Raw genomic sequence first — 23,107 nt, forward strand, 5'->3', positions numbered from 1 at the left:
AGCAGTGGTTATCAATCTTAGGTCACAACCCTTTGGGTGTCAAAAGACTTTTTCATAGGGCTCACCTAAGACCATGGGAAAACAGAGATTATTTACATTATGATTCCTAACAGTAGCAAAATTACAGTTATGAAGTAACAATGAAGACAATTTTATAGTTGGAAGGGGTGTCACCGCAACATTAAGAACTATATTAAAGGGTCACAGCATTGGGAAGGGTGAGAACCACCGGTGAATAGCAGCATCCTCCAGCACTGTTAATCTAGCCAATAGGGATAAATGTCCAGATTAGTTTCTACTTGATTCTCCATGTTGGAGTATTACAGGGCAGCTTCATTTAAGCTCCTTTTATATATGTATGTATTTTAAAATGCTTTTTTTCTGATAGGGTTTCCTCATGGCTTCCTCAAAAGGTGTTTAGTGTGAGCTGTCTATGGGTATTTCAAGCAAAACACCCATAACTAAAGCTCAAAAATTAAAACCCACATCTGAGAGAAAACATGTGGTGTCTGTCTCTTTGAGTCTGTGTCATCTCACTTAGGATGATTGTTTCCAGTTTCATTTATTTATCTGTACATTCTATAATTTTATTTTAACACCTGAATAATATTACGTTGCATAAATATATCACATTTTTATTTTCCATCCACTAGCTGGTGAACATCTAGGCTCTTTCCATTTCCTGAAGGAAAGGCAAGGATCTCTGTGTTGGGGTCCAGAATGATCCAAAGCTTTCTCAAAGGCCCTGATGAAAGGACATTAATTGTTCTGCTTTGATTCTAATATGACCTGTGAAGCTTCTTTTCCTATCTTATTCATTTGATAGTCTACACAACTCTTGTACCTGGGTGAACATCTCCTTCCTTTGATGTGCATATTCTTCTGTTATATTGAAAATAGTTTCTATGCTTTTACCATGTGATTATTTTTTTAGAGCCCCATAAATCTTCCATAGTCCATTTGTATGTTTTAAGCAATGTATCTCTGTTCTTGACAGAATGTTCCAGTACTCTCCCTTGCCTCCAGTCTGATATTCTGTCCTCCCTGAGACAATTCTATGGGTGAGGTACTTTACTGAACTTTTTATTTTACTTATTGGAGCTTTCATTTCTAGCATTCCAGTTTTTTCTTCATTATTTCTATCTTTAAAAAGATATTTTATTCTGCTGAACTGAAATTACAGATGGTCCTGAACTACTATGTGGATGCTGGGAACTGAACCTGGCTCCTCTGGAAGAGCAGCCAGTGCTTTATCTACTGAGTCATCTTTCTAGCCTTTCTTTCTTTAGTTATTTAGGTTTGTTTTTGAGACAGTGTTTCTTTGTTTACCGTTAGCTGTTCTGGGCTCGCTGTTGTAAACCAGGCTGGCTCCGAACTCATAGCAATCCACTTGCCTCTGCCTCCCTGAGTGCTGGGATTACAGTATGTACCACCATGCCTGGCTTCTAGTAAGGGGTGTGGGGACTGTCTCTGATGAGGATTCCCTTGCCTGTGTTTTGATGACTTTCCTCTGGCGGGGCTGCCTTGCCCAGCCTGTGTGGAAGAGAATGCGTTCAGTCCTGATGGGACTTGACTTCAGGGGTAAGTTGGAGGACCGCCCCTATTCTAAGGAGTGGGGAAGGGGGAGAGGGGGAGAGAGAAGGAGGGTGGGACTGGGAGGAGAGGAGGGAAGCGGTTACAATCAAGATGTAAAGTGAATAAATAAAAACTAACTGAATAAAAGATATTTCAAAGAGGGGGATGTTTTATTTTAAATCGTGTACATATTTATGTGCCTGTGCATAGGCCTGTGCACATGAGTGCAGGTGCTCATAGCGGTGCCTAAAGTTGGTACTGGGATTGGAACTCAGGTTCCCTGCAAGAGCAGTGCAGCTCTCAATTGCTGTACCATTTCTCTAGTCCCAGAATTCTCTATCTCTTGCCTGCATTCCATCTTTATATCCTTGTATTGGCTTTCTTATTTAATTAAGTTCTTTCTGTTTTCTTAGAATGCCCTCAGGAGTTTACTCATATTTTCTCTGATTTATCTGAATATGTTTATAATCATTCTTTTGAATGGTTTGCCTGGAATTTCACTGAAGTAATTCTCATTGGGGTCAATACTGTGGGATTAGTATATTTTTGGAGGAGACAAATTGTCTTTGTATTTATGTTACTTTTTTGTTTGTATCGGGACTTTAAAAATTTCTTTATTCACTTTGCATTCCCAATTGCAGCTCCCTCTCCACTCTGTCTCACCCTTCCACCCTTTTTCCACTTTCCCCCTTCCTTCTCCTCAGACCCACCCTTATTCCCCCCCACACACACAAAGTACAAACCCACCCCAGCACATCTACTCATATCAGGACTAAAATTTCCTCTTCCACTGAGGCCAGACAAGGCATCCCAGCTAGGGGAAAGTGACCCACCAGCAAGCAACAGAGTCCATGTCAGAAAGCCCCTGTTCCACTTGCTAGGAATCTTACATGAAGACCAAGCTGCCCATCAGCTACATATGTGTAGGCAACCTAGGTCCAATCTATGCAAACTCTTCATTTGTTGTAAACCCCCATGGACCTAGGTTAGTTGATTCTGTTGGTCTTTTTGTGGAGTTCTTGTCCCCTCCAGGTTCTTCTATCCTTCCTCCAGGTTTTCCACAGGACACCCCAAGCTCCGCTTAATGTTTGGCTGTGGGTTTCAGTATCTGTTTTGATCCGTGGCTAGGTGGAGCCTCTCATAGGATAGTTATGCTAGGCTCCTGTCTGCAAGCCATAGCAGAGTATTATTAATAGTGTCAAAAGTTGGCTCTCTCCCATGGAGTGGGTCTCAAGTTGGGCCAGTCATTGGTTGGCCATCCCCTCAATCTCTGCTCCATCTTTATCCTGTATATCTTGCAGGTAGGGTAAATTTTGGGTCAAGGGTTTTGTGGGCAGGTTGGAGTCCTGCCGGAAGTCCTGCTAGGCTAGGAGGTGGCCACTTTTGTCTCCGAGTCCTCTGCTGCTAGGGATCTCAGCTAGAGTCAGTCCCATATCCTCCTAGGAGCCTACTCTGTTGCAGGTCTTCAGCCTGTCTCAGAGATGACCACCCCCAGCACTTTCCCTTCTCTTTCCTAGCTCTCACCTCCCACCTCTCCTTTCCCCACACCTGATTCCTACCCTTGTTCCCCTTCACACCCCCTACCTCCCCCATTCTCTCTCTTCATCCACCTCTGGTCTATTCTATTTTCCTTCTGAGTGAGATTCAAGCATCGTCCCTTGAGCCCTCCTTGTTCCTTAGCGTCTTTGGGTCCGTGGATTGTATTATGGTTATCCTACACTAAATGGCTAGTATCCACTTACAAGTGAGTTCACACCATGTGTAACAGTTTGGTTTTCTTTCTTTCTTCCTTACTTTCCTTTTCTTTCCATCTATCTTTTTTTCTTTCATTTGAGACAGGGTTTCTCTGTGCAGCCCCAGCTATCTTGGAACTAGCTTTGTAGATAGGCTGGCCTTGAACTCAGAGAGCTCCTCCTGCCTCAGCCTCCAAAGTGCTGGGATTAAAGGCGTGTACCACCACACCCGACTCAAACATTATTGGGACTGGTATATCTGGAAAGTTTTTATTTAAGCTACTTTTCTTCTTTCAGTGGGTATGTCTTCAGTGTTCAGGAGAAATTAGAAACAGTGTTGAAGAGTAATTTACTCTTCAGAAGACTGGTGTTCTGGGCACTAGGCTCTAATTCGAGTCCATCCATGACAGCGGAATTCTATCTGCATCACTAATCACTATATAAGGGTAGACCCATCATGATAATAGAGTTATAGTCAACTATAAAGCAATCATCCCAAAGGTTTGGGGGTTTAAAGAGACACTGACAGTACTGTGTATTTTAATATATCAGATATTACAGGTATTCACAGAAAGCAAAACAAAAAGAAAAAGATCCCACAGTAAAAAATATTAGTGATAGAAAGTATGGGGGGGAGGCAAATCATAAAAAATAGGGGCTCTATAAGAGCCAGAAAAGAAGGGTAAAATGAGGAAATTTGGGCAGAAGGTAATCTGAAAGACAGAAGTAAAGATAGATATGTTGCAGATAATGTAGAACAGTTTCATCTCTTAGTCCATGGAGATACCCAAACCAGGACAGACTTTGTTCCTTGAGAAAAGAAAAAGAAAAGATAGGAAGGTGGTGGGGGGTGGGGGAGAGTATAAGACAGGACCAAGATGCTCTTTTAAATTGACATGGGAGCTAGCTGGGTAAGGACATAGGACATAAAAGCTATCTGTCTTGGTAGTTTCTAGGGACATGTCTTGCCATGGAGCCACTCTGTGAGCTCACTCAACAACTCAGTGCCAAATACTTCCAGCCTGACTCCTCAGCTACTGGAGACCCACTCCCTGCGTGTGGAACCTTTCCAGTTTCCTTCCCAGCGCTGGAACTTCTCTAAGTAGACAAACCTGACATTAAAAAAAAAAAACCACACACATTAATTTCTCATATCATAGTTGAAGGTCTGTCTGTATTCACCTAGCTGAACATGGATGCTTTGGTCATGGCTTTGTCTCTGTGAAGATGTGGCCCTACTTATCACAGAAGCCTAGAAAAGAAGATGTTCTCATGCGCAAGTGGGTGGACGTTCCATGAACCCATTCACAACCAGCAATTTTTCCTCCACGTTCTTAGGCTACTTTGCTGTAGAGCAAACAGGAATGATGTAATCTTTTCAGCCCTCAGGCCTGATCTTAACCATTAAGAATAAGCACGTTGCTAAAGAAAAACTATACCCATTTTACAAACTGGGAAAAAGCAGCCAGGTGACTTCAAAGCTTACCGTTTTATAGCTGTGTACCCAAAGTATCTCTCCCATTCCAGTGATAGCCAAAAGCTACAGAATAATCACAACTTAAGAATGGAAATAATGACCGGGCATGGTGCCATACACTTTTAGACACAGCACTCAGGAGGCAGAGTTGGAGGGCCTCCTGATGGACATTAGTGGGTTCTAAGCCAAGGATACAGAGTGAGAGCCTGTCTCCAAAAGGGGGAGGGGAAGAATATAATAATCAAGAAAACACAGAATGAACAGTAGCTAGGACAGTGAGGAGTTTAGGAACTCAAGTACACTACCACCTGCTGGCTGGCTCCGGTAAGTCTTTTCTCTGTATTCTGTCCCCTCATCTGTATAAGATATGGGACTAAAATGATGCTCCTCCTGTCTCTAACATTCTGCTTGGAAACAGTAAACAAACAAAAAAATGCAAGATAGGTAAACAATGTTCAATGTTGTTCTACACAAGGGAGTGGAAATAGTGGAGAAAGCCCGGGTGACTCACACAAGGAAATCAGCCTGGACTGCTGGAGGCTCAGAGAACAAGCTCAGACGTGAGGAGAACTCTGCCTGCTTACCTGCATTACCTGTAAGCCTGGCACCAGCCTGAGCTCAAACCAGTGAGTGAAAGAAAAATTTTGGAGTGAGGGGAGAGTCATAGAGGAAGAAACTAAGGCCCTGAAGGTTACTTGCTCTTGCGCTGTCCTCAGCAGATAGGGTTGGTTGAGCTGAAAACAGAAATATGATCAGCTTGGGGGAAATGAAGAGGAAAGGTACGCTACACAGCTACACACCAAGCTGACTTTGGCCGGTGGAGGATCTGCATGATTATATTTAGTCAGCCTCTTCAGACCTTAGTTTTCTTGTGCGTGTCTCACGTGTCTCTCTAGAAAAGAGAGAAATGTGAGAGGGCTTTGTGGTTTTACTTGACACAGAGGGGCGAGTAGGGGACTTGCAGTAAGTCAGTATCTCAAAGATCAGACACAGGAAAGGGTATCCAGCTTCGAGTGCCGGGAAGTGCTCAGCATCCACAGAAGAAAGTTACAGCGGAAGGTGCTGTTTCGGACAGCAGCCCCATTCTGATGGAGGAAGGCTTTCTCGGAGAGCTCGGGTTTTGTTTGTTTGTTGTTTGTTTTTTTCAGTTGTCCACTTCATCCACTTATTTGATTTTTTTGAAGGCGAAAAGCCTGTACGCGGCAGTTGGGCCACAGAAACTTTAATTTTTGATAACCCCTTGTTCATTTCACCCTTGTAATGGAAGGTGAGGTCAAAGGATGCCTCGCTCCCTCCCACAGGGCCCTTCAGCTAGGGCCCTAGGAGAGAAGAGAAAGGCCAGAGAACGAAGACTGCGGAGTCTCTCTCCCTAGGAGTAGATTAACTAGGTCTTCGCGCCGCTGCCGAGAGCCTGCTCGCACCCGCGCCGCTCGCTCCCTTCGTGTAAGTGATGATTCCCTTTGAACCCGAGAGCAAGTTTTAAGCTACTTGAAGCTGGGGCTCAGTTTGGGTTGTAGAAGAGGGGCGGGACGACAGGGCTTTCGGTGGAGGAGAAACCGAAGCTTTGCATCCTAGATTATTGTGGAGAGTCAGCTTCCCGGTCATCGCAGTGACTGTCCCACAGCAACACACTTGGCTTCGCGGAAGTGAGTACCAGTGAGCGAAGTCGGTGACCGGCTTGTGCAGTCAATGGACAAAAGGCTCAAGTGCTCATTAATATGGGTTTGGGGAAGTTGCTTAACAGTTTCGCCACCAAGATTAACATATTTGCTCAGCTGCTGAATGACACTCGTTCCTCTTACTTCAGCGTAGGGCTCGTAGGAGAAAACACGCTGCTGAAACTGAGGACCTCAGCGGCTCGCTCTTTCGAGCGCCAGGTGCTTGGAGGTCAGCGTGGAGCAGCCAGTCACCAAACCCAAGCCGAGCTCCACAGTGGCAGCGCCCCCAGGGTCTGCCATCTAGTCGGCAGAGCACGCGTCGCTGCCCTGCGCTGTCGCCAAGCAGAGCATCACCTCCAGCACCCAGAGCGCGCGCATAAACCCGGGCCTCAGCCGCGGAGGGGTGGACCAGACAGGCTAGGTGTTGGGACACTGAGAGCGTCTGCCAAGGGCCAGGCCGCTCCCTTTCGCCCTTACTCTCCACCAAACCGGACCGGCTGGTTCCAGCGGCTCACGCAAAGGAATTTGGGTGACTCTCCTCCCTCGTGGAGAACCCGGCTAGGCCTGCGCGATAGCATCTGGCTGCACCTGCCTCCGGTCGAACGAAAGCCTGGAAAGGAAACCGATACTTGCTTCCCAGCCCAGGCTCCGCCCCTCGGTTCCCCGTTGCTAGGCAACCACCCCTCCCACCCCTCCGGAAACGGGCACGAGCCAGTAATAGTTGTTAGAGTCTTCGGAAAGCATTCAGAGGCTCTCCCCACCCATTCTCCCAGCTTCGACCTTCAAGTCTTTCCTCCTCACTCCCTCCCTTGCGTCCCCCAAACTCCCAATAGCATTCATGTCTACAGTCAGCCTGTCGCCAATAGGTGTATCCTCACAGAAACGGACTCTCAGCCCTGTTCTTTGGAAGATGAGTCGCAGGGCCCTGAAGTCCCCTAGTCATTTATTTGCTAGGACTCTTGGGAGTGGGTTTCGCTCCCTCACCTGACTTCAGAACTATAACGGAAAGTGTGTCAGCTAATAAGCAGCCATCTCCCACTCCTCTGCGGGTTTGAGGGCGGTCGGTTTTATCAAGCCGAACGTTTTCATCTCCCCCCCCCCGCCCCCGCCCCGTGAGGATGGAACCCAGGGCCTGTCTAGGCAGGCACAGCACCCCAGCTCCCAGGAAACACAAAAGTATCAATAGTAAATGTTAGAAGTTCACACGGAAGCGTTAGAGTTTAAAACATAAAATCCAAGTATTAGACAAAGGGGAACAACAGATACAAATCTGGAGGGAATTTTCATACAGCCCATTTTTAGGTTTGTGCCTTTCCCATATTTTATTAAACTCGAGTTGTTGCTTAAAAAAAAAAACAGCAGCATTATCAAAGATCCATCTGTATAAACGTTTCACAAAAGAAAACTTTCTCGTATCAGCTACATCAAGGGCAAGCAGAAGAACAGATGCAGTCCAATAAAGATCTCTAAAACGTGTTCAGACACGGGAACCGCCTCTCCCCCCGTCCAAACAACGGCGGAGGAAGAACACTGCCCAGGCTCCATCAGCGAGCTCCTCTTTTCTGGAAGGCGGAGAGGAAGGGAGCGAAGGGCCAACAACCCGGGACAGAAAAAGCGCTGCTCGCCCGCATCAGCCCATTTCAGTCATTCAAGTCACTGGGAAACGAAGCCGGGCTGCCCTGGCACCGGGGCCCTGGCAAAGCCGCCTCGCCCGCCTGCGCTTAACTCTCCAGGTCTCTGGTGACCGCACAAGGAATTTCAGAAATGCTTCCTTCCCCACCAAGATGACCTGAGCTCAGCACCTGGCGAAGTCGGTGGAGGGAGAAGGAAGCGGTCGGGGCTGGGAGGAAAGTTACCTCCTGGCCAGGAACCAACATTCTGGCCCGGGGTGACGAGGAGGCCAGGTACCCGGATCTACAGGCTCGGCTCGCTTCTCCTCTCCCCCAGCTCCTTCAGCTCCACCTTTCTGTACTTCCCCGACCTCCTCCGGTTGCTGATCACCAGGACGACGGCGCCGGCCACGAGCGCCACGGCGACCACGGCGATGACAGCGATGAGACCGGCCGTGAGGCGCTTCATGGAGAACTGGGGGGGCTTCTCGTCCACGTAGTAGATGAGGGTGCGCTCCACGTGCAGGGGCTCCCCGCGCACCTGCACGTCCAGGCCGCGGCGGCCCACGAACAGCGACTCCCCCTTGGCGTCCCTCTCGAAGTAGTAGGCGGCGTCGGCGATGTCCACGTCCCCCTGGCGCTTCTGGGACGAGTTCTGGCGCAGCTCGATCTGGATGGTGGGCTCGTCGTAGTGCACCGCCGACAGGAAGCTGGGGTGCAGCCCGTAGCGCTCCCGGAAGAGCCGGCGCAGCTCGCGGTCCAGGTCCGAGTGGTTGAAGCCGCGCTCGGTGGGGCGGTGGCGCAGCTCGATGAGGATGTGCTGCGTCCGCACCACCTCGTCGCAGCGCAGGCTCAGGTCCCCCTTGTCCGTGCGGCGCACGCCCACCGAGTTCACGCACCAGCACACCGACGTCCGGTTGCACTGGCGCGCCTTGAAGCGGCCCTGGTCGTCGCACTCGGGGTCGTAGAGGCCGTCGTTGTCCAGGATGGCGTGCTCGCTCGGCTTCACCAGGCTGCGGCCGCTCTTGCCCGCGCTCGCGCGCGCCTTGAGCAGCAGACACTTGGAAGTCAGCGTGGAGCAGTCCACCACCGCCTGCGAGCCGATGGCCCGGCACTCACAGGCGCCGCCCGCGCCGTCCGGGCTGCAGATGGTCATCTTGTTGGTGGGGCACGTGCAGTTGCGCTGCGCCTCGCCGGAGCGGGTCGCCGCGGCCAGCAGCAGCAGCAGCAGCAGCAGCGGCGGCGGCGGCGGCGCCAGCCCCAAGCCCCTCGCCATGGCGGGGTGGAGGAGAGCGGGCCTACAGCTACCGTCCAGAAAGGCAGGGCTCCTGAAGGGTCGGTCAGGCCAGCACAGCGAAGGTGATTGCTGCCGAGCCGCTCCCTCCCGCTCTTATACTCTCCTGGACTTGCAGGACTGGTTAGCCAGTGAGTCACCCAGTGGAATCTGGGTGGCGGCGCTCCCCATTCCCAGGTCCCGCGGAGGCAGCCACCAGCCCTGAGCTGCCTGAGATAGGATCAGGCAGGGGAGGTTGCTCCTGCCCTCTGCTGACCGACAGCCCGTAGAGGAAACCTGTACTTACCTGGCCCCACCCAGGAGAGGCTGCCCTCCTCACGGCTCAGAACCAGAGCGTCCCCACCTCTCCTAGTGCAGCCTCCAGAGGCCCTGCTAACACCCCACAGCCCTCTCCTTCCAGGCCCCATAATCCCACACCGCCTTTTCTCTCCCCGCTCCTATCTTCGGCTTCTTTCCGTTCTGTCTTTTCTTGCTCCAGAACACCTCATACCACCTCTACATTTAACAGAAAGTTCGCTTTCTGGTCACCAGCACAAGCGTGACCTCATGCCTCTCAGGACGCAGTCTGTAAGCCCTGTTCTAGGTGAGATGAAGAAGATGTAGCGGGGGACCTGAGCCATTGGCTGCCTGGGATCCTGGCCTGGGCCTTCTGCTTGGCCGGAAGGACTGCAAATGTGGTGCAGCATCTCGAGACAGGCTAGTGGAACAACTCCATTGCCACAGCGCCTGCACAATCCAGTCGTCCTGGTGTCCCACTTACTAAAAATTCTATTGAACACATTCTATGCCTGTACTTACTAAAGACAGGTGAAAAGAAACTTTTTTTGTAGAGTCAGTATATCCACTAGGAGAGATGTTGTAAAATTTGATTCTAAGAGAGCAAATTCTTGATTTTCTTTCTCTGTATCCGACAGTCTCTGTATCCGACGGAGGTGGCTGAACTAGCAGGTATAATGGCAGAACGGAGCCTGTGAGAAACTGTACCTCTTTGATAGGATGGAGGATGGCAATCTCTTAGAACCTAGAGAAAGTCCACCGTTCCAAGCCGTGGTAAAATTAACAATAATTAACAAACTATAATTATTCCCAGGTCCACCTTCAAAATGCATTTTATATATCAACATTTAATGTGTGCCACTAGTATGCTGTACAAGGGTGTTGCTTGAGTCATGGAAACCAGCCAGGCCTCTGCACCATTAATTTTCAAGTCATTCCTGAGGCAAATGGATGCAAACATATTATTTTGTCTTTGTAGACAGAGGAACTAGAGACATGAAGGACAAATTCTTACCCAATAGCACGAGGAGGTTTGGGAACACACCTCTGATTTCTACCCCCACTGTCTCCTTAGGTCTCTTGAACAACTAGCCTAGCCTGTCCAACCGCCACCCACCTTGCCTCAGAGAAAGATCTAAAGCACCTATCTGTGCTCGTCTTCTTTCTGATGGGAGTACTGAGAGAGAGAGTCTGTGCAGGGAAAGAGAGACATCTTGACTCTATGGTTGAAGTTCATACTTTTTAAGTTGGTATACAGCGTCAGCTGCTGTCACAGTTACTGCCATCGTCATCATGGTACCCCACCAATTTCCTAGACTTCCACAAGTTCTCCAGCCTTTGCAGAGTCATGTACTGGAGTCTCCTCTTCTTTGTCTGTTCCAGTGGACAACTGTTTTTGGTTTTTTTTTAAAAAAGACTCCTTGATTTTTTTTTTTTTAACAAGACCTTCAGGAAGCCTTCCCCGATACACGACTCCCTGGTCCTCTTCAGAAAATGCCTCTTCTCTGTACTCCTTTATCTTTTGTATTCTAGGATTAGCAAAAACTACCCTTCCCAGGTCTCTGTTGCCCATCTGTAAAGTAGGTACATCGGTGGCTCTGTTTCTTGGGTTATTTTTTTCTGAGAATCAAACCAAACAGACAAGGCAGCGAATGGTAAAGCTTTGTAAACTCCAAGACAATGTTGTAGCCCATTAAAAAATTGTCCTCTCACTTTCCGGTGATTGGCTGGGTGGCCACAATCTACTCTAACAGGTAAAGCCACCTGGTTTTCATTCCCCTGAGTCCCAAGCCAGATGGAGGGAAGCTCACGGGAAGGGTCTGTCCGGCCGAGGAACAGAGGTGGTCATGTGTTGACTATTTAGTGAACTCAGCCCAGAACAGGATTCTGTTAGGTTCTGGGAGGCGTGGAGTAGTAGGTACCCAAGCCTGGTGTGTTCTCCGGGAAGATAGGCTGAACAAAAATCCAGATCCCCTGGCTTCCTTCTCTAATACCTGACCCTGCTAGGCTTTCCTCAACAGGCACCAACAGACCCACCTCTAATTCTCCCTTCTTCCAATAAAATCAAAATCAATTACTAGCTTAATTTCTTTGTATTTTTACTGTAAATTAGAAATGTTTAACAAAAGCTTTCACTGGACAGTCAGTCATTTTGAGATTGTCCAGTGCTTACCAGGGACAGGAGCCACATCAGAGCACTGCGTCCCTGGCCCATGAGTACAGAGGTGGCACTAACTAATGTGTGTTGGCTTAATTCACAGTGAATTGTCCCCAGAATGTCACAACACTGATATGCTCTCTCTGGAATGTATATGTGAACCATCTAGGTATTACCTGGGACAGAGAAATATTGTCACCTGTGACATTCTTGATTACCATCCCTACTTTTGCTTACCTTCCAAAAGTTTTAAGGAAGACTAGATGATGGCCTCCTGAGAACTGTGTGTACATTTAGACTTAGTTTTTTTGTCCAGGAAGATGTAGGGTTAAGTTTAGGGTTTTGGCTGTGGTCTGTTTAGGGTTCTTTTATGGTCATGCCCGGGCAGATGGTTAGTATTGGGGTTATGCAGAGTTATGCCAGGGCTAGGGCTAGATTTAGGGTTACTCTATGAGCTAGGGTTTAGTGTAGGGCAGAAGCTGGGGTTGGGATGTTAATTCAAGTTAAGTCTACTGTTAGAGCTACTGTTAGGTTTAGGGTTAGAGCTGTGGCTAATGGTGGTGGTAGGATTATAGCTAGGGTTAGAATTAGGCTTAGAATTAGGGTGATGTTTCGATAGTTTTAGGGTTAAGACTAGGGGTAGAGCTAGTTTTTGTTTTTGTTTTTTTTGCTGTTGTTGTTTGTTTTTTTTCAGATATAAAATTGTGTTTAGTGTTAGGTTTAAGTTTTTATGGAGAGGGTTAGAACTAGGTTTGGGTAATGGTTGTGGTTAGTGTTAGCATTAGAGTTCGGATTAGTGACAGGCATTTGTAACTATTACGTTTACTGTCGGGGTTAATGTCAGGGTCATAGATGAGGTTTGATAGCACTTGGTGTGGATTGTGGTAAGGGTACAGTTAGCGTTAACAATTGGATTTTGGTTAGTTTTAGATGAAATTTTAGTGTTTAGACAAGATGGTTGTTTAAAGTTAGGGTTTCGCTTAGGAACTGGCTAGGGTTAGGGTTAGGGTTAACATTAGGATTGGAAAGTGTTGGGTTAAGGTTAGGCTATGGTAAGAAAGGTTAAGTTTAGTTTAACATAATGGCCAGGGTTACCTAGTTGGTGTTAGTTCTAGAGACAGTTTTAGGTTTATTCTAAGATGAATGTTAGAGTTAGAAATAGAGCTGTGGTTAGGCCAGAGTTTGTGTTAGAAAATGAAAGTTTTACTATATTTCCGAGATTAATGTGAGATTTAGAAGCATGGTTAATTCTAGGGTAGGGTTAGGTACAATATTGTGTTGTTTCTAAAGTTAGTGTTAAAGGTAGGCCTAGTGTTAGCTTTAGGGCTAGGTGTACAATTACGGTTATTGTTATCTCGGGTTAGAATTATGGGTAGGTTTAGGTTCAGTGTTAGTGGCAGTGCCAGGCTGGCATTGTGGATAGGGTTAGGTTCTGTATGAAGTTGGTGTAAGGTTGACAGTTATTGTTAGAAAGAGGGTTCATGCCTAGTTTTTAAATTTAGGATAGAGGTAGGCTTACAGTTTCATTAAGGCCAGTCACGTATTTAAGGCAAGTGTTTAAGCTAGAGTTGAATTTAGGGTGAGAGACTAGGGTTTGGGTTAGTTAGGTTTAGGGATAGTAATAGTGTTAGGTTTAGGTTAGGGCTAGGGATAGGGTTAGAGACAAGATAAGGGTTAAACCTAGACCCACTTTCGGGTAGGTTTAGATTAGCTCTAGGTTTACAGTTAGTGTTTGGATCTGATATTACCAGAGCATGGGGCATGGGCACTTGGCACACAGGATTTGTCTTTAAATATGCTCCATTTATTCACACAAACATTCCTTATAGTATACAAATATAAAAGCTAAACAGACAACTCACCAAGTGGGCAGTAGTTGGTTGGGCAGAAAATGCACTGGGGACTCTTCTCCAGGGAGGATGCTTCATAACTTGCTGGTTCCACCCACCTTCACCGTGAAGTCCTTCCACCAAGATGGGCTGAAAGGATGGCCTGATGAAGGTCCAGGAAGTATTTGAGAGCACTGGCCGGTTGGCCTGTGTGAGCTCAGCAACAGTGCTGGAAGTTCAACAATCACTGAGGCCGAAGTCACTCACAAAGTCTCAAGTCCCCTCAAGTTGACACAAAGGCTAGGAAGCTATGTCTTGGAGCTCAGCAGTGTGACCCTAGAGGCCACTTCCGAAGTTCCAACTTTTGTATCATTTTATTAGTGGCAGCTTTGTGCTACTTGTAAACAGGGTTTGGGGTTGGAACACTAGCATACCAACACCAGCTTGAGGCTGGTTCATTAGCATATCAAGGCCTAGGTTCAGGGCTAGGTTCCCATCTGAGCATCTAGGTGGATTGCCTGGGGCTTGCTTCTGAGGCCTACCTCTTATCAGCGCAGCCTGGTGAGCCACCACATTATTCTGAGCAACACAAGATGGTTTCAGTTATGTTTCTAACAGGTAAAGAGCTTTCTTTAGTATTAGGGTTAAGGGTAAGTTTATGCAATGGTTTTGGTTAGTACTGGGGTTAGGATTATGATTACTGCTAGGGTTACAATTAGTATTGAAATTAGTATTGTAGTTATGGTTAATCATTTGCTTAGTGTAAGGTTAGAGCTATTGTTTGGATTAGGGCTAATGCTAACTTTAGACAAAGTGTCAGGGTTAGAATTCCCTAGAACTTTGGTTTGGAGTTCAAGGGGAGTTTATTAGGTTTAGGTTAGAGTTAGAGTTAATAGTAGGATTTCTGGTTACAGGTTAGGTTAGGGATAAGTACAGGATTAGGGATAGCACCAAATCTTCTGTGGGCAGGCCACAGCTAATTCAGGATGGTAAAGACAGTTTTAGTTGGGCAACAGCTAATCAGTCAAACCAGGGACACCTGACCCAGGGTTACCGCTAAGATTATAAACAAAGCAAGACAAACAAGCAAAAATCCCCCCAAAACGCTGTAGACTGAACCTGGGGCTGCAACCTATTCAGAAAAGCATAGAGATCTGTGTCCAAGTGTGCATCTGATCATAAACACTGAAGATAACAGTTAGGGTTAGGGTTAGGATTATGATGTCACTTCATATGCAGAATGGTTAGCAGTCAGGGTTTTAATGTTAGGGTTAGGGTGACTTGGTTAGGGTTAGTGTTAGGGTCAGGTTAATTCAGGGTTGGAGTTTGGGGTAGGGTTAGTGTTAAGGTCATTTACTAATGAGCCAAGCAAACTGAAAAGAAAGGAAATCCTGAACTTGATGGTAACATATGTAATCTGTTCCTGGGGTCCATACAGGTCTTAGGATGATCACAGTTTGCATTGCCATTCCACCTTAGTGTCCTCTCATGGATAGACTAACACTGTCATGATGCCCAATCTGAAGTCTTTTAAGAGGGATTTCCCTACTTTGATGTAACACACTTATGTCATGCTTCCACTAATATATTTTAAATGCTTTTATTATATTCATAACTTTCTTTGTTCTCTTATTGTAGGTGAAAAACGCCCATGAGACCTTTTTTATAGGAGAACACAGACTTTGTATGAATCTAATCTGTTTTACTAGGTCATGGTCACTGATATTTGGCTTCAGAATTAACTTTTGTGGCTAGAATGTGAAATAACCTCCAGAGTTCATGAGTTTGAACACTGGATCCCAAGCTGGCAACGCTGCTTTGCAGTGTGCGTGCGACCTTCAGGAAATGGAGCCTCCTTTGAGTAATGGATTGCTGTCAAGTACTCAGGGTTTAAAGCTGTTGTAAGTTTCTGTTTGATCTCCGATTCCTGACCTCAGACCCAATCATTGGGCTAGGTTCCCAAGACTGTCTCCAAATCTTTCCTACCACAATGGAGTATTTTCCCTGGAACTACCAGCTAGAACTCACCTCTCATTCCTACAGGACATGTCAGTTACTGCCAGAGGACAGAAACTCAGCTTTCTCCTGTTCCCTTTTAGGACAGATTTTTAGATCACTAATTTCTGAATCTATGTCAGGACTTATGAAAACTTCTCATTTATATATGGGAGTCAATGCCAAGTGCCAGCTTCTATCCAACTAATTAGATTTATGGTTCCTGAGGAACTGTAGTTACAGTCCATTATGAGCTGCCGTGTGAGTGCTAGGAATGGAACTGGTTCTAACAAAGCTTTTAGCAGCTGAATGATCTCTCCAGCCCCACCAACCCACTTTCAATTAAATAAAACAGAATACTATACACAAGAGAGTCAGGATACAAGGAACAGCTTTGAAGAAAGCTACCGGTAGGTAGTGGAGATGCCCTGAAAAGAAGCTGTGTGTGTTTCGGGTGACAGACCTGGAAGAGGGGGAATGCCTAAATCCTTTGCAGTCCAGGCAATTCCATCATAACGTCAAGTAGCCGGACAAGGAGCTACAAGACTTGATGTTCTCCTTGCTGGATTTTGGGTTTGCTCTGGTCTTGTCATTCTTTGCTATGCTCTGATTCGTTGTGGAATAGGATTGTTTATTCTGTGGCATTGTATGCTGGAAACATAACAGTCTCATTTAAGGCTTTGGTAGAGTGTGTGGTAGGGTAAAAAGCAGTTTCCACTTTCTAAGAGTTGAAGATAGATGTGATCAAATGAGAATGGCTCCCACAGACTCATATGTTTAAGTACTTATTTTCCAGCTGGTGGGACTGTTTGGAAAGGAGCACAGGTATGGCCTTTTTGAAAGAGGTGTGTCCCATGGGTGCAATTTGAGGCTTGAAAAAGTTTTGAACATGCCCATTCTGCTTGCTGCCTCTTGTCTGAGGGACCTCAGACAAGTTGTGAGCTCTTAGATCCTCCTGCTGCCGTATGTTTATGCTGCATCATTGCTCTAACCCTTCGGAACTGTAAACCCAACTGGTGTCTTCAATTCTAATTTGCTTTGGCCCTGATGTGTTTCATGACGGCAACAGAGAGGTGAAGTGTTCTGTTGAAAATCAGAACACAGAAAACCTCCCCTTCCAACTGTAGAAACCAGAGGGAAGGTTTTGTTGTTGTTGTTTTTGTTTTTTCTAACTTTAGCTCTAGAGTAGTCAGCATCAGCCCCATGCCTTTGAGGTTAGGAGTGACCCCAAGATTGATGCGTCTAAACTTCCATGAAGAAGCAACTCCGTTAAGAACATTCTCCTTTACTTCTAACCAGACCAATATCAAGTAACTTCTCAGAATCCTCTTCTGTAGCAGACTGTCATGAGAGGAATGATAGTATAAAGGTATGGGATTTAATAAATACTGCTATCTATTACAGATTCACTATGTATTGTACATTATAATATACTTAGTGAATCAAGACCAGCTGGGGTTCTAAAGAAGACCCTGTTTCAAAGAAAAGAAATCAAAATTATATTTGTTAAAGGCCAGCTGACTACATTTTCATCTTCCTTTTCATAATTAAACCTAATGTTAAAATTTGATTTATTTCTATATTGCTCCCTAAGTTGTTTTCTCTAACCATGTCCCAAGTTAAAGTCAACTTGCTTCTTTAGCTTGTTCTTCCTCTATAATCTTGGAATTTACACACTGTATATTGTTTTCATTGCTCTTGGCATGTGCTGAGAACTGGCTGGTACTTTGCTTAATTACAAACTGCAAAAAAATCCACTCTTCTTTTTAAAAAATATTTAATGAATCATTTATCTGCAAATAAATAATGTATGTATACCACACCTGAACATTTGGAAGCTAATATTCCACGAGGATATAATCTCCAAATTGTAAATTGGAAACGAATGCAACTTCACTGAGTTGGGATGCCAAAGTGGAGGACTGACTCCTCCTGGCTGTTGTCCTACTCTAACGCTTACTCATGTAGGAGCAATGTTTTTTGGTTTTGATGCTTAGATCAACAATGTCAATACGAAACTATCTTTTGGTCGCTATAAACTTACAGTCCAGATGATTTTATTGTCTATACTTGAACATGTAAAACATACAAGGTCCTTCAATCAAAGGGGAAGGTTATTATGAATCATGAGGTTAGTCTGTGTGGGTGGACAAGTCATTTTAAAGTATTATGCATGTTTTAAAATCAGTTCTCTGTATCCATGTTTTGAATTAGTCTTTCTGAATGGACTGGTTTCCAAACCTAGCCTAAGAACCGGCCTGAAACTTAAGCAACCATCAGGAACCATGGACCTGAACCCAAAAAGGTACTTGTAAGGCCTCAGACCTTTCTACCTGAGAGACAACAGTGTAACATTTGAAAGCTGGAAATAAGGTGTTTTTACTTACATGTTACCAGATATAACTCATACTTAAAAAAAAAAAAGTGTGTGCATGTGCCCACATAGGGATCAGAGAACACCTCTGTAGAATTAGAACTGGTTCCCTCCTTCGGGGGTCCCAGGGATCAAGCTCGTGTCCTTAGGCTGACACAGCAAGTGCCAATACCCGCTGAGCCATCCCTCACTCCAGCCCACAACTTACAACTTCGAGAGAACTAAGCCATTTCAATAACTTAATTCAGTCCATCACATAGCCTTTAACTCCTTACATGAAAACTACTAAATAAATAAAATGTTCTTACATTAACAGCGAAAAATAAACAATCAAATTCTTCTTATGTAGTCAGTCCTCAGGAGGGTCCGCCACTGTCTGCAGGAGATGGAGAGGACTCACCTCCCTGCATGAAGTTCACTTCCAACCATCCTTCCAAGTGGAGAGCATTAAAAGGTAAGGGTGAAAAAGGAGCTACAGAGCTAATGCAAATTACATTAAAACCCAAATGTAGAATATATAACCGAGAGATTCCCTTAAAAAAAAAAAAAAGAAAAAGAAAGAAAGAAAGAAAGAAACACTCACTATTCTTACTCTCAGAGATAAATTATACAGTAAATTTTACATGGACCGAGACACTTTTTTGGCTTTATTGTATACAAATAAAAATAAAATCCATGTTGTCTAACTTTGGAAGTTACATAGCTATAAAGCTATAAAATGGCCAGGTAGCTAGCTGAATAAGCTGGCACAAGCATGTGAACTGGTTGTCTGCATCCTGGACAGGGTTTATTTCTTTTGTTTTCAAGCTCCTTTGCACATGTGCAGTGAAATGAATCCTCCCCTTCCGTGTGCAGTGTTCGTGTGCAGTACCGCCGTGAACAGTGCAGCCGTTCTGAGGAGACACACACGGTTCAACCGCTGAGAGAGAAGCTAGACTCCACACTTTCTCCTTTGACTTGCGTTCTCTCCTTCAACTCTCTGACATCTTCTTGGGGGCTATAAACAATGCCTATAAACTGGGGGGGGAGGGGCTATAAACTGGAGGTCGATGGCTGGGAATAGTCCTCCCTCTCTTGTGACTGGGAGGCTCACCTGACTTTACCCCCTTTTATTTTTCCTCAGTGGTCGAACCTTTAGACTCATTCACTGTACTTTTCCTGCCCTCTGGCACACCTAAGGCTTCTTGTGCCTGAGCTGAGTTTTACAGTTTGGCTTTTCCGGAGATTCCCCTTTATCTTCTGGAAGCCAATTCTCGTGAAGGGTCCAGCATCTCTCGCAGTGTGGTGGAAGGGGACGATTCATTTCATTGCAAGAGGTACTTTTCCAACAGTCAGCTAAGGACATTTCAGGCTGTCCCTCAAATGGGTCTGCAGCACTGCCTGACACTGACTGGACCTCATCACCCACATCTGAGAGCCGTGTTCTTCTTCATTCAGGCTGTAGTCTTCTGAGACTCAACTTCAGATTCTATGCTAAACTGATCAGAAGCTGCATCTTGATCCTGCGTCATCATCAGGCTCCTGATGATCTGTGTCTCTGCAGACTCACTGCTGCTGCTGCTCCCGTCCCTCTTAGCACACAGAGCCAGGCTCCCTCATCAAAGGAAAGGGATCTGCGGCACTTCCTTTGTGGGTCGCCAGGTAGTTCATCTGCATTTTCTTCATCTCACTCATGGCTCTCCTTCTAGGTGAGGGAGATGGTCTAGAAACTGACTCAGAAGACGAAGGCTTCTCTTCTTGTGGCTTTGGCACAGGGTACTTGAGATCACTCCCACCTCCAGGCTGATAGCTGCTCTTACCCATCGAAGTGCCAGAGCCTAAAGATTCTTTCTGACTTACGACCACCAAGTTCCTGTAGATCCTGCTATATACTTTCCTGTGCATTCAATAGCGAAGTGTGGCCCTCCAGACAAATCTCCTAGAACATCATTTGAGCAACACACAATATGGTGCTGCTTCTCATCATATAATCCTTGAGACACAATATACTGGCCAAAGTAAACCATAATCTCTTTCACAGGGTATCTTTTCTTGCGCACCGACAGACTTTTAACAACTTCAAATCAATGGTTTTGGAGCGTCCAGTGCCTCTTGTTCCGCAGCTGGAACCTGTGAGGTGCTTCCCCCCCCCCCCCTCAGTAGACACAGAGGTATTGCGCACTGGCCTGGACCCACGCAGGAAAAGCACCGTCGCCGGGGAGGGCGCAGGTGCGCGTCTGCTCGCCAGCAGACGGCTGCGGGGAAAGGCAGGGTTTCTTTAAGGAGCCCTGGCTGGAAGCAAGTCAGAACGCAGCTCCTCCAACAGCGGAACGTGTCCGAACCTGACCTGCTGGCCCCGGCGGCCTGGGCTGAGCGACCCACGGAGGGCACCGCCGCTCCTCGGCCACCCCGGCCTCGGGAGCCCCGCAACAAAGCCGAGTTCCGCGCCGCGCGCCCCCTACCGCCCGCGGGCAGAGCGCCGGAAAACACGGCCCCAAATTCCACTTCGCTGATCACCTGTCCCCAAATTCCATTTTTCTAATTGCTTGCTACGTACCTCAGCCTTAAGCGTGAATATAAAAAGGCGACCCTGCTTTTAATCAGGGCCGATTCTTTCTCCTTCTTCAGAGGACACTGCAAGTTTTGCTTCACGACATTTTGTGGTTGCTCCCTGGTTCTTGACACCACAATATTCACCTTTTAAAAAAATTTTTTTATTGGTCCATTTGAAATGTGTTATACTATGGAAGTGACTATGTAAATCAGCATGACCTCAAAATCATCTACATGAATTTGCCTCCAAAGTGCTGGGATTAATAACATGTGCTACTATGCTAGGCAACGTTCACTTTTGAAAATTATTGTATGGGCACTGAGAGCAAACACCTGAAATGAGCTGAAGAGTATTGTTCCAATACTCCAATGCTCCTTTTAAATCTATATAATTTAATTCTCTCTCTCTCTCTCTCTCTCTCTCTCTCTCTCTCTCATTTTAGTTGTTATTTTATTTGTCTGAGTGTTTTGCCTGTATGTGTATCTTTGTACCCCGTTCATGCCTGTGGGCCAGAGAGGCCAGGAGATGGTGTCAGGACCCCTGGAACTTGAGTGACACATAGTAGTGAGCTAGCTGCCTTATGGACTGGGAATGAAACCTGGTGCAATGCTGAGACCCATAGCCAAGCCTTCGGCAGAGTGTAGGAAATCATATGAAGGAAGGAGGAGTTAGTATGACCTAGAGGGGACAGGGAGCCCCACAAGGTCTGGGCACAGGGGTCTTCTCTGGGACTGTTTATCCAACCAAGGACCATGCACAGATATAACCTAGAACCCCTGCTCAGACATAGCCCATGGTAGCTCAGTATCCAAGTGGGTACCCTAGTAAGGGGAACAAGAATTGTTTCTGACATGAACTCAATGTCTGGCTCATTGAGCTTCCCCTCCTCCCCAAGGGAGGAGCAGCCTTGCTAGGCCGCAGATAAGGACATTGCAACCATCCTGAAGGGCCAGATGGGAGGAGAGGAGGACACCCTTTCTCAGTGGACTCGGAAGGGGGCAGGGAGGAGATGAGGGAGGGAGGGGAGGATTGGGAGGGAAAGAGGGAGAGAGCTACAGCTGGGATACAAGTGAATGTATAAAATTATTTAAAAATTAAAAAATATTATCAAAAAAAGAAAACCTGATGCAGACTGACTTTATCAACCTGTATTATGTAGGCATAATCTCTTGTGTTCTGTGTGGAAATAAGCTGGACAATAAGCTGAGGCAGGATTTGAAGACAGGACTTCTGGTAGGGAGAGAGGAACTCTGGGATAGAATCAGACAGGTAAAAGATTCACCACAAGGACAGCTGGACATATGAAGCAGGGGACAGAGGACCAGCCACAGAGCTGAACTTAGGTTAGTACAAGTGGGATAAGAAGTTATGAGTTAGTCAGAGAATAAGCCAAAGCTTAAGGCCTAGGCTTATCAATAAATAATACGCTTCAGAGTAGTTTTTCAGGAAGTGGGGCACAGGTGGAAAAGCCCACAGCTTCGGGATCAGACTTGAGGGAGTCTAATATTAGGCAGTTCCTTACCAGCATATTTAAAACACAGTACAATCTGGGAAAAGATTTCCAGGCAATAATCTGTCCAATCCCAGGTGCACAATAAAGCTAAGGTGTGACTACATAGAAAGTCCCTTACAAAGTACGTGTGGAATTTAACATGGACTCTGGCCTATAGTATAGAGATCAGCAGGCCGTAAGGTACATATGACATCTCCCCTGTGGATGGGAAATGGTCTAGGGAAGAAAGAGTTCGGGATAATCATTCTGGAAAATTTGGGTTAGGTCTGCCTCTATTGCAAAAGGTAGGTGAGGTCTGCCTCCACAGATAGTAGAGATCACATGACCATTAACAAAATCCACTCCCAGCCTTTTGGATTAAATGCAGGTATTTTATCTCTATCATTGAGAAGCTCCTGTGTGTTTAACATTCCTGTTTTCCCTCATGATCTGTGGGTGCAAGGACCATTGTGTCCCCAGAATCCTGTTGTTCATTAAAGAGTGGAACTCTCCTGCAAGTGAGAGAGTGAGTCTCACGAAAGGATGAGCTCCCTAACTGGTTATCCAGTGCAGTGTGGTCAGCCCTGAAACCATGTACACACAACAGAAACGGACTCAGCAAGTTTTACTCACATGTTTGAGCATCCGTATTCATGCATGCTTAACACGGAAGGAGTTGGTTGGGAAGAATTTTGGAAGGGATAAAAAGAGGACAGGAAGGGGGAAGTGATATAATATATTTTAATTAAAATACATAAAAATAAATTTTAAGTAAAGCGGCTAGAGGGATAGCTAAGAGCAATGGGTGTTGTGACAGAAGCTGTAGCTTTCAATCCCCAAACCCCATGGAAGCTAACCATTTCCTCTAATTCCAGTCCCAGGTATCGCCTGCCTTCTTCTGGTCTCTGTTGGTACTGCAGTATTTTATATATGTATGTATGTCTGTATGTATTTAATAATATTAAAAATAAAGCTTAAAAATAGAATTCTATTCAGTGATGTCACAGCCCTGAGACAGACAACAGTCAGAGCTTGTTAAAATGAACTCGCTCTGGTCCTGCATGGTAGAAGCTGTGGCCTTCCTCTGAGCCAGCCTGCTCAGA

The 23,107-nt window shown here is 46.0% G+C and overlaps 1 protein-coding gene and 1 pseudogene across 1 annotated transcript; both read right to left on the bottom strand.

Annotated features, from left to right (window-relative positions):
* Positions 1 to 7,656: 7,656 nt before the first annotated feature.
* Positions 7,657 to 9,560, bottom strand: Tacstd2 (tumor associated calcium signal transducer 2). Its single transcript, XM_021626316.2, has one exon. It carries the CDS (start codon positions 9,327 to 9,329, stop codon positions 8,358 to 8,360), a length of 972 nt encoding a protein of 323 aa, XP_021481991.1. The 5' UTR covers positions 9,330 to 9,560; the 3' UTR covers positions 7,657 to 8,357.
* A 9,130-nt stretch (positions 9,561 to 18,690) lies between these two features.
* Positions 18,691 to 21,012, bottom strand: LOC110539464 (E3 ubiquitin-protein ligase Mdm2-like; annotated as a pseudogene).
* Between the last annotated feature and the right edge of the window lie 2,095 nt (positions 21,013 to 23,107).

The sequence above is a fragment of the Meriones unguiculatus genome, chromosome 21 (assembly GCF_030254825.1).
Source record: "Meriones unguiculatus strain TT.TT164.6M chromosome 21, Bangor_MerUng_6.1, whole genome shotgun sequence".
NCBI lineage: Eukaryota > Metazoa > Chordata > Mammalia > Rodentia > Muridae > Meriones > Meriones unguiculatus.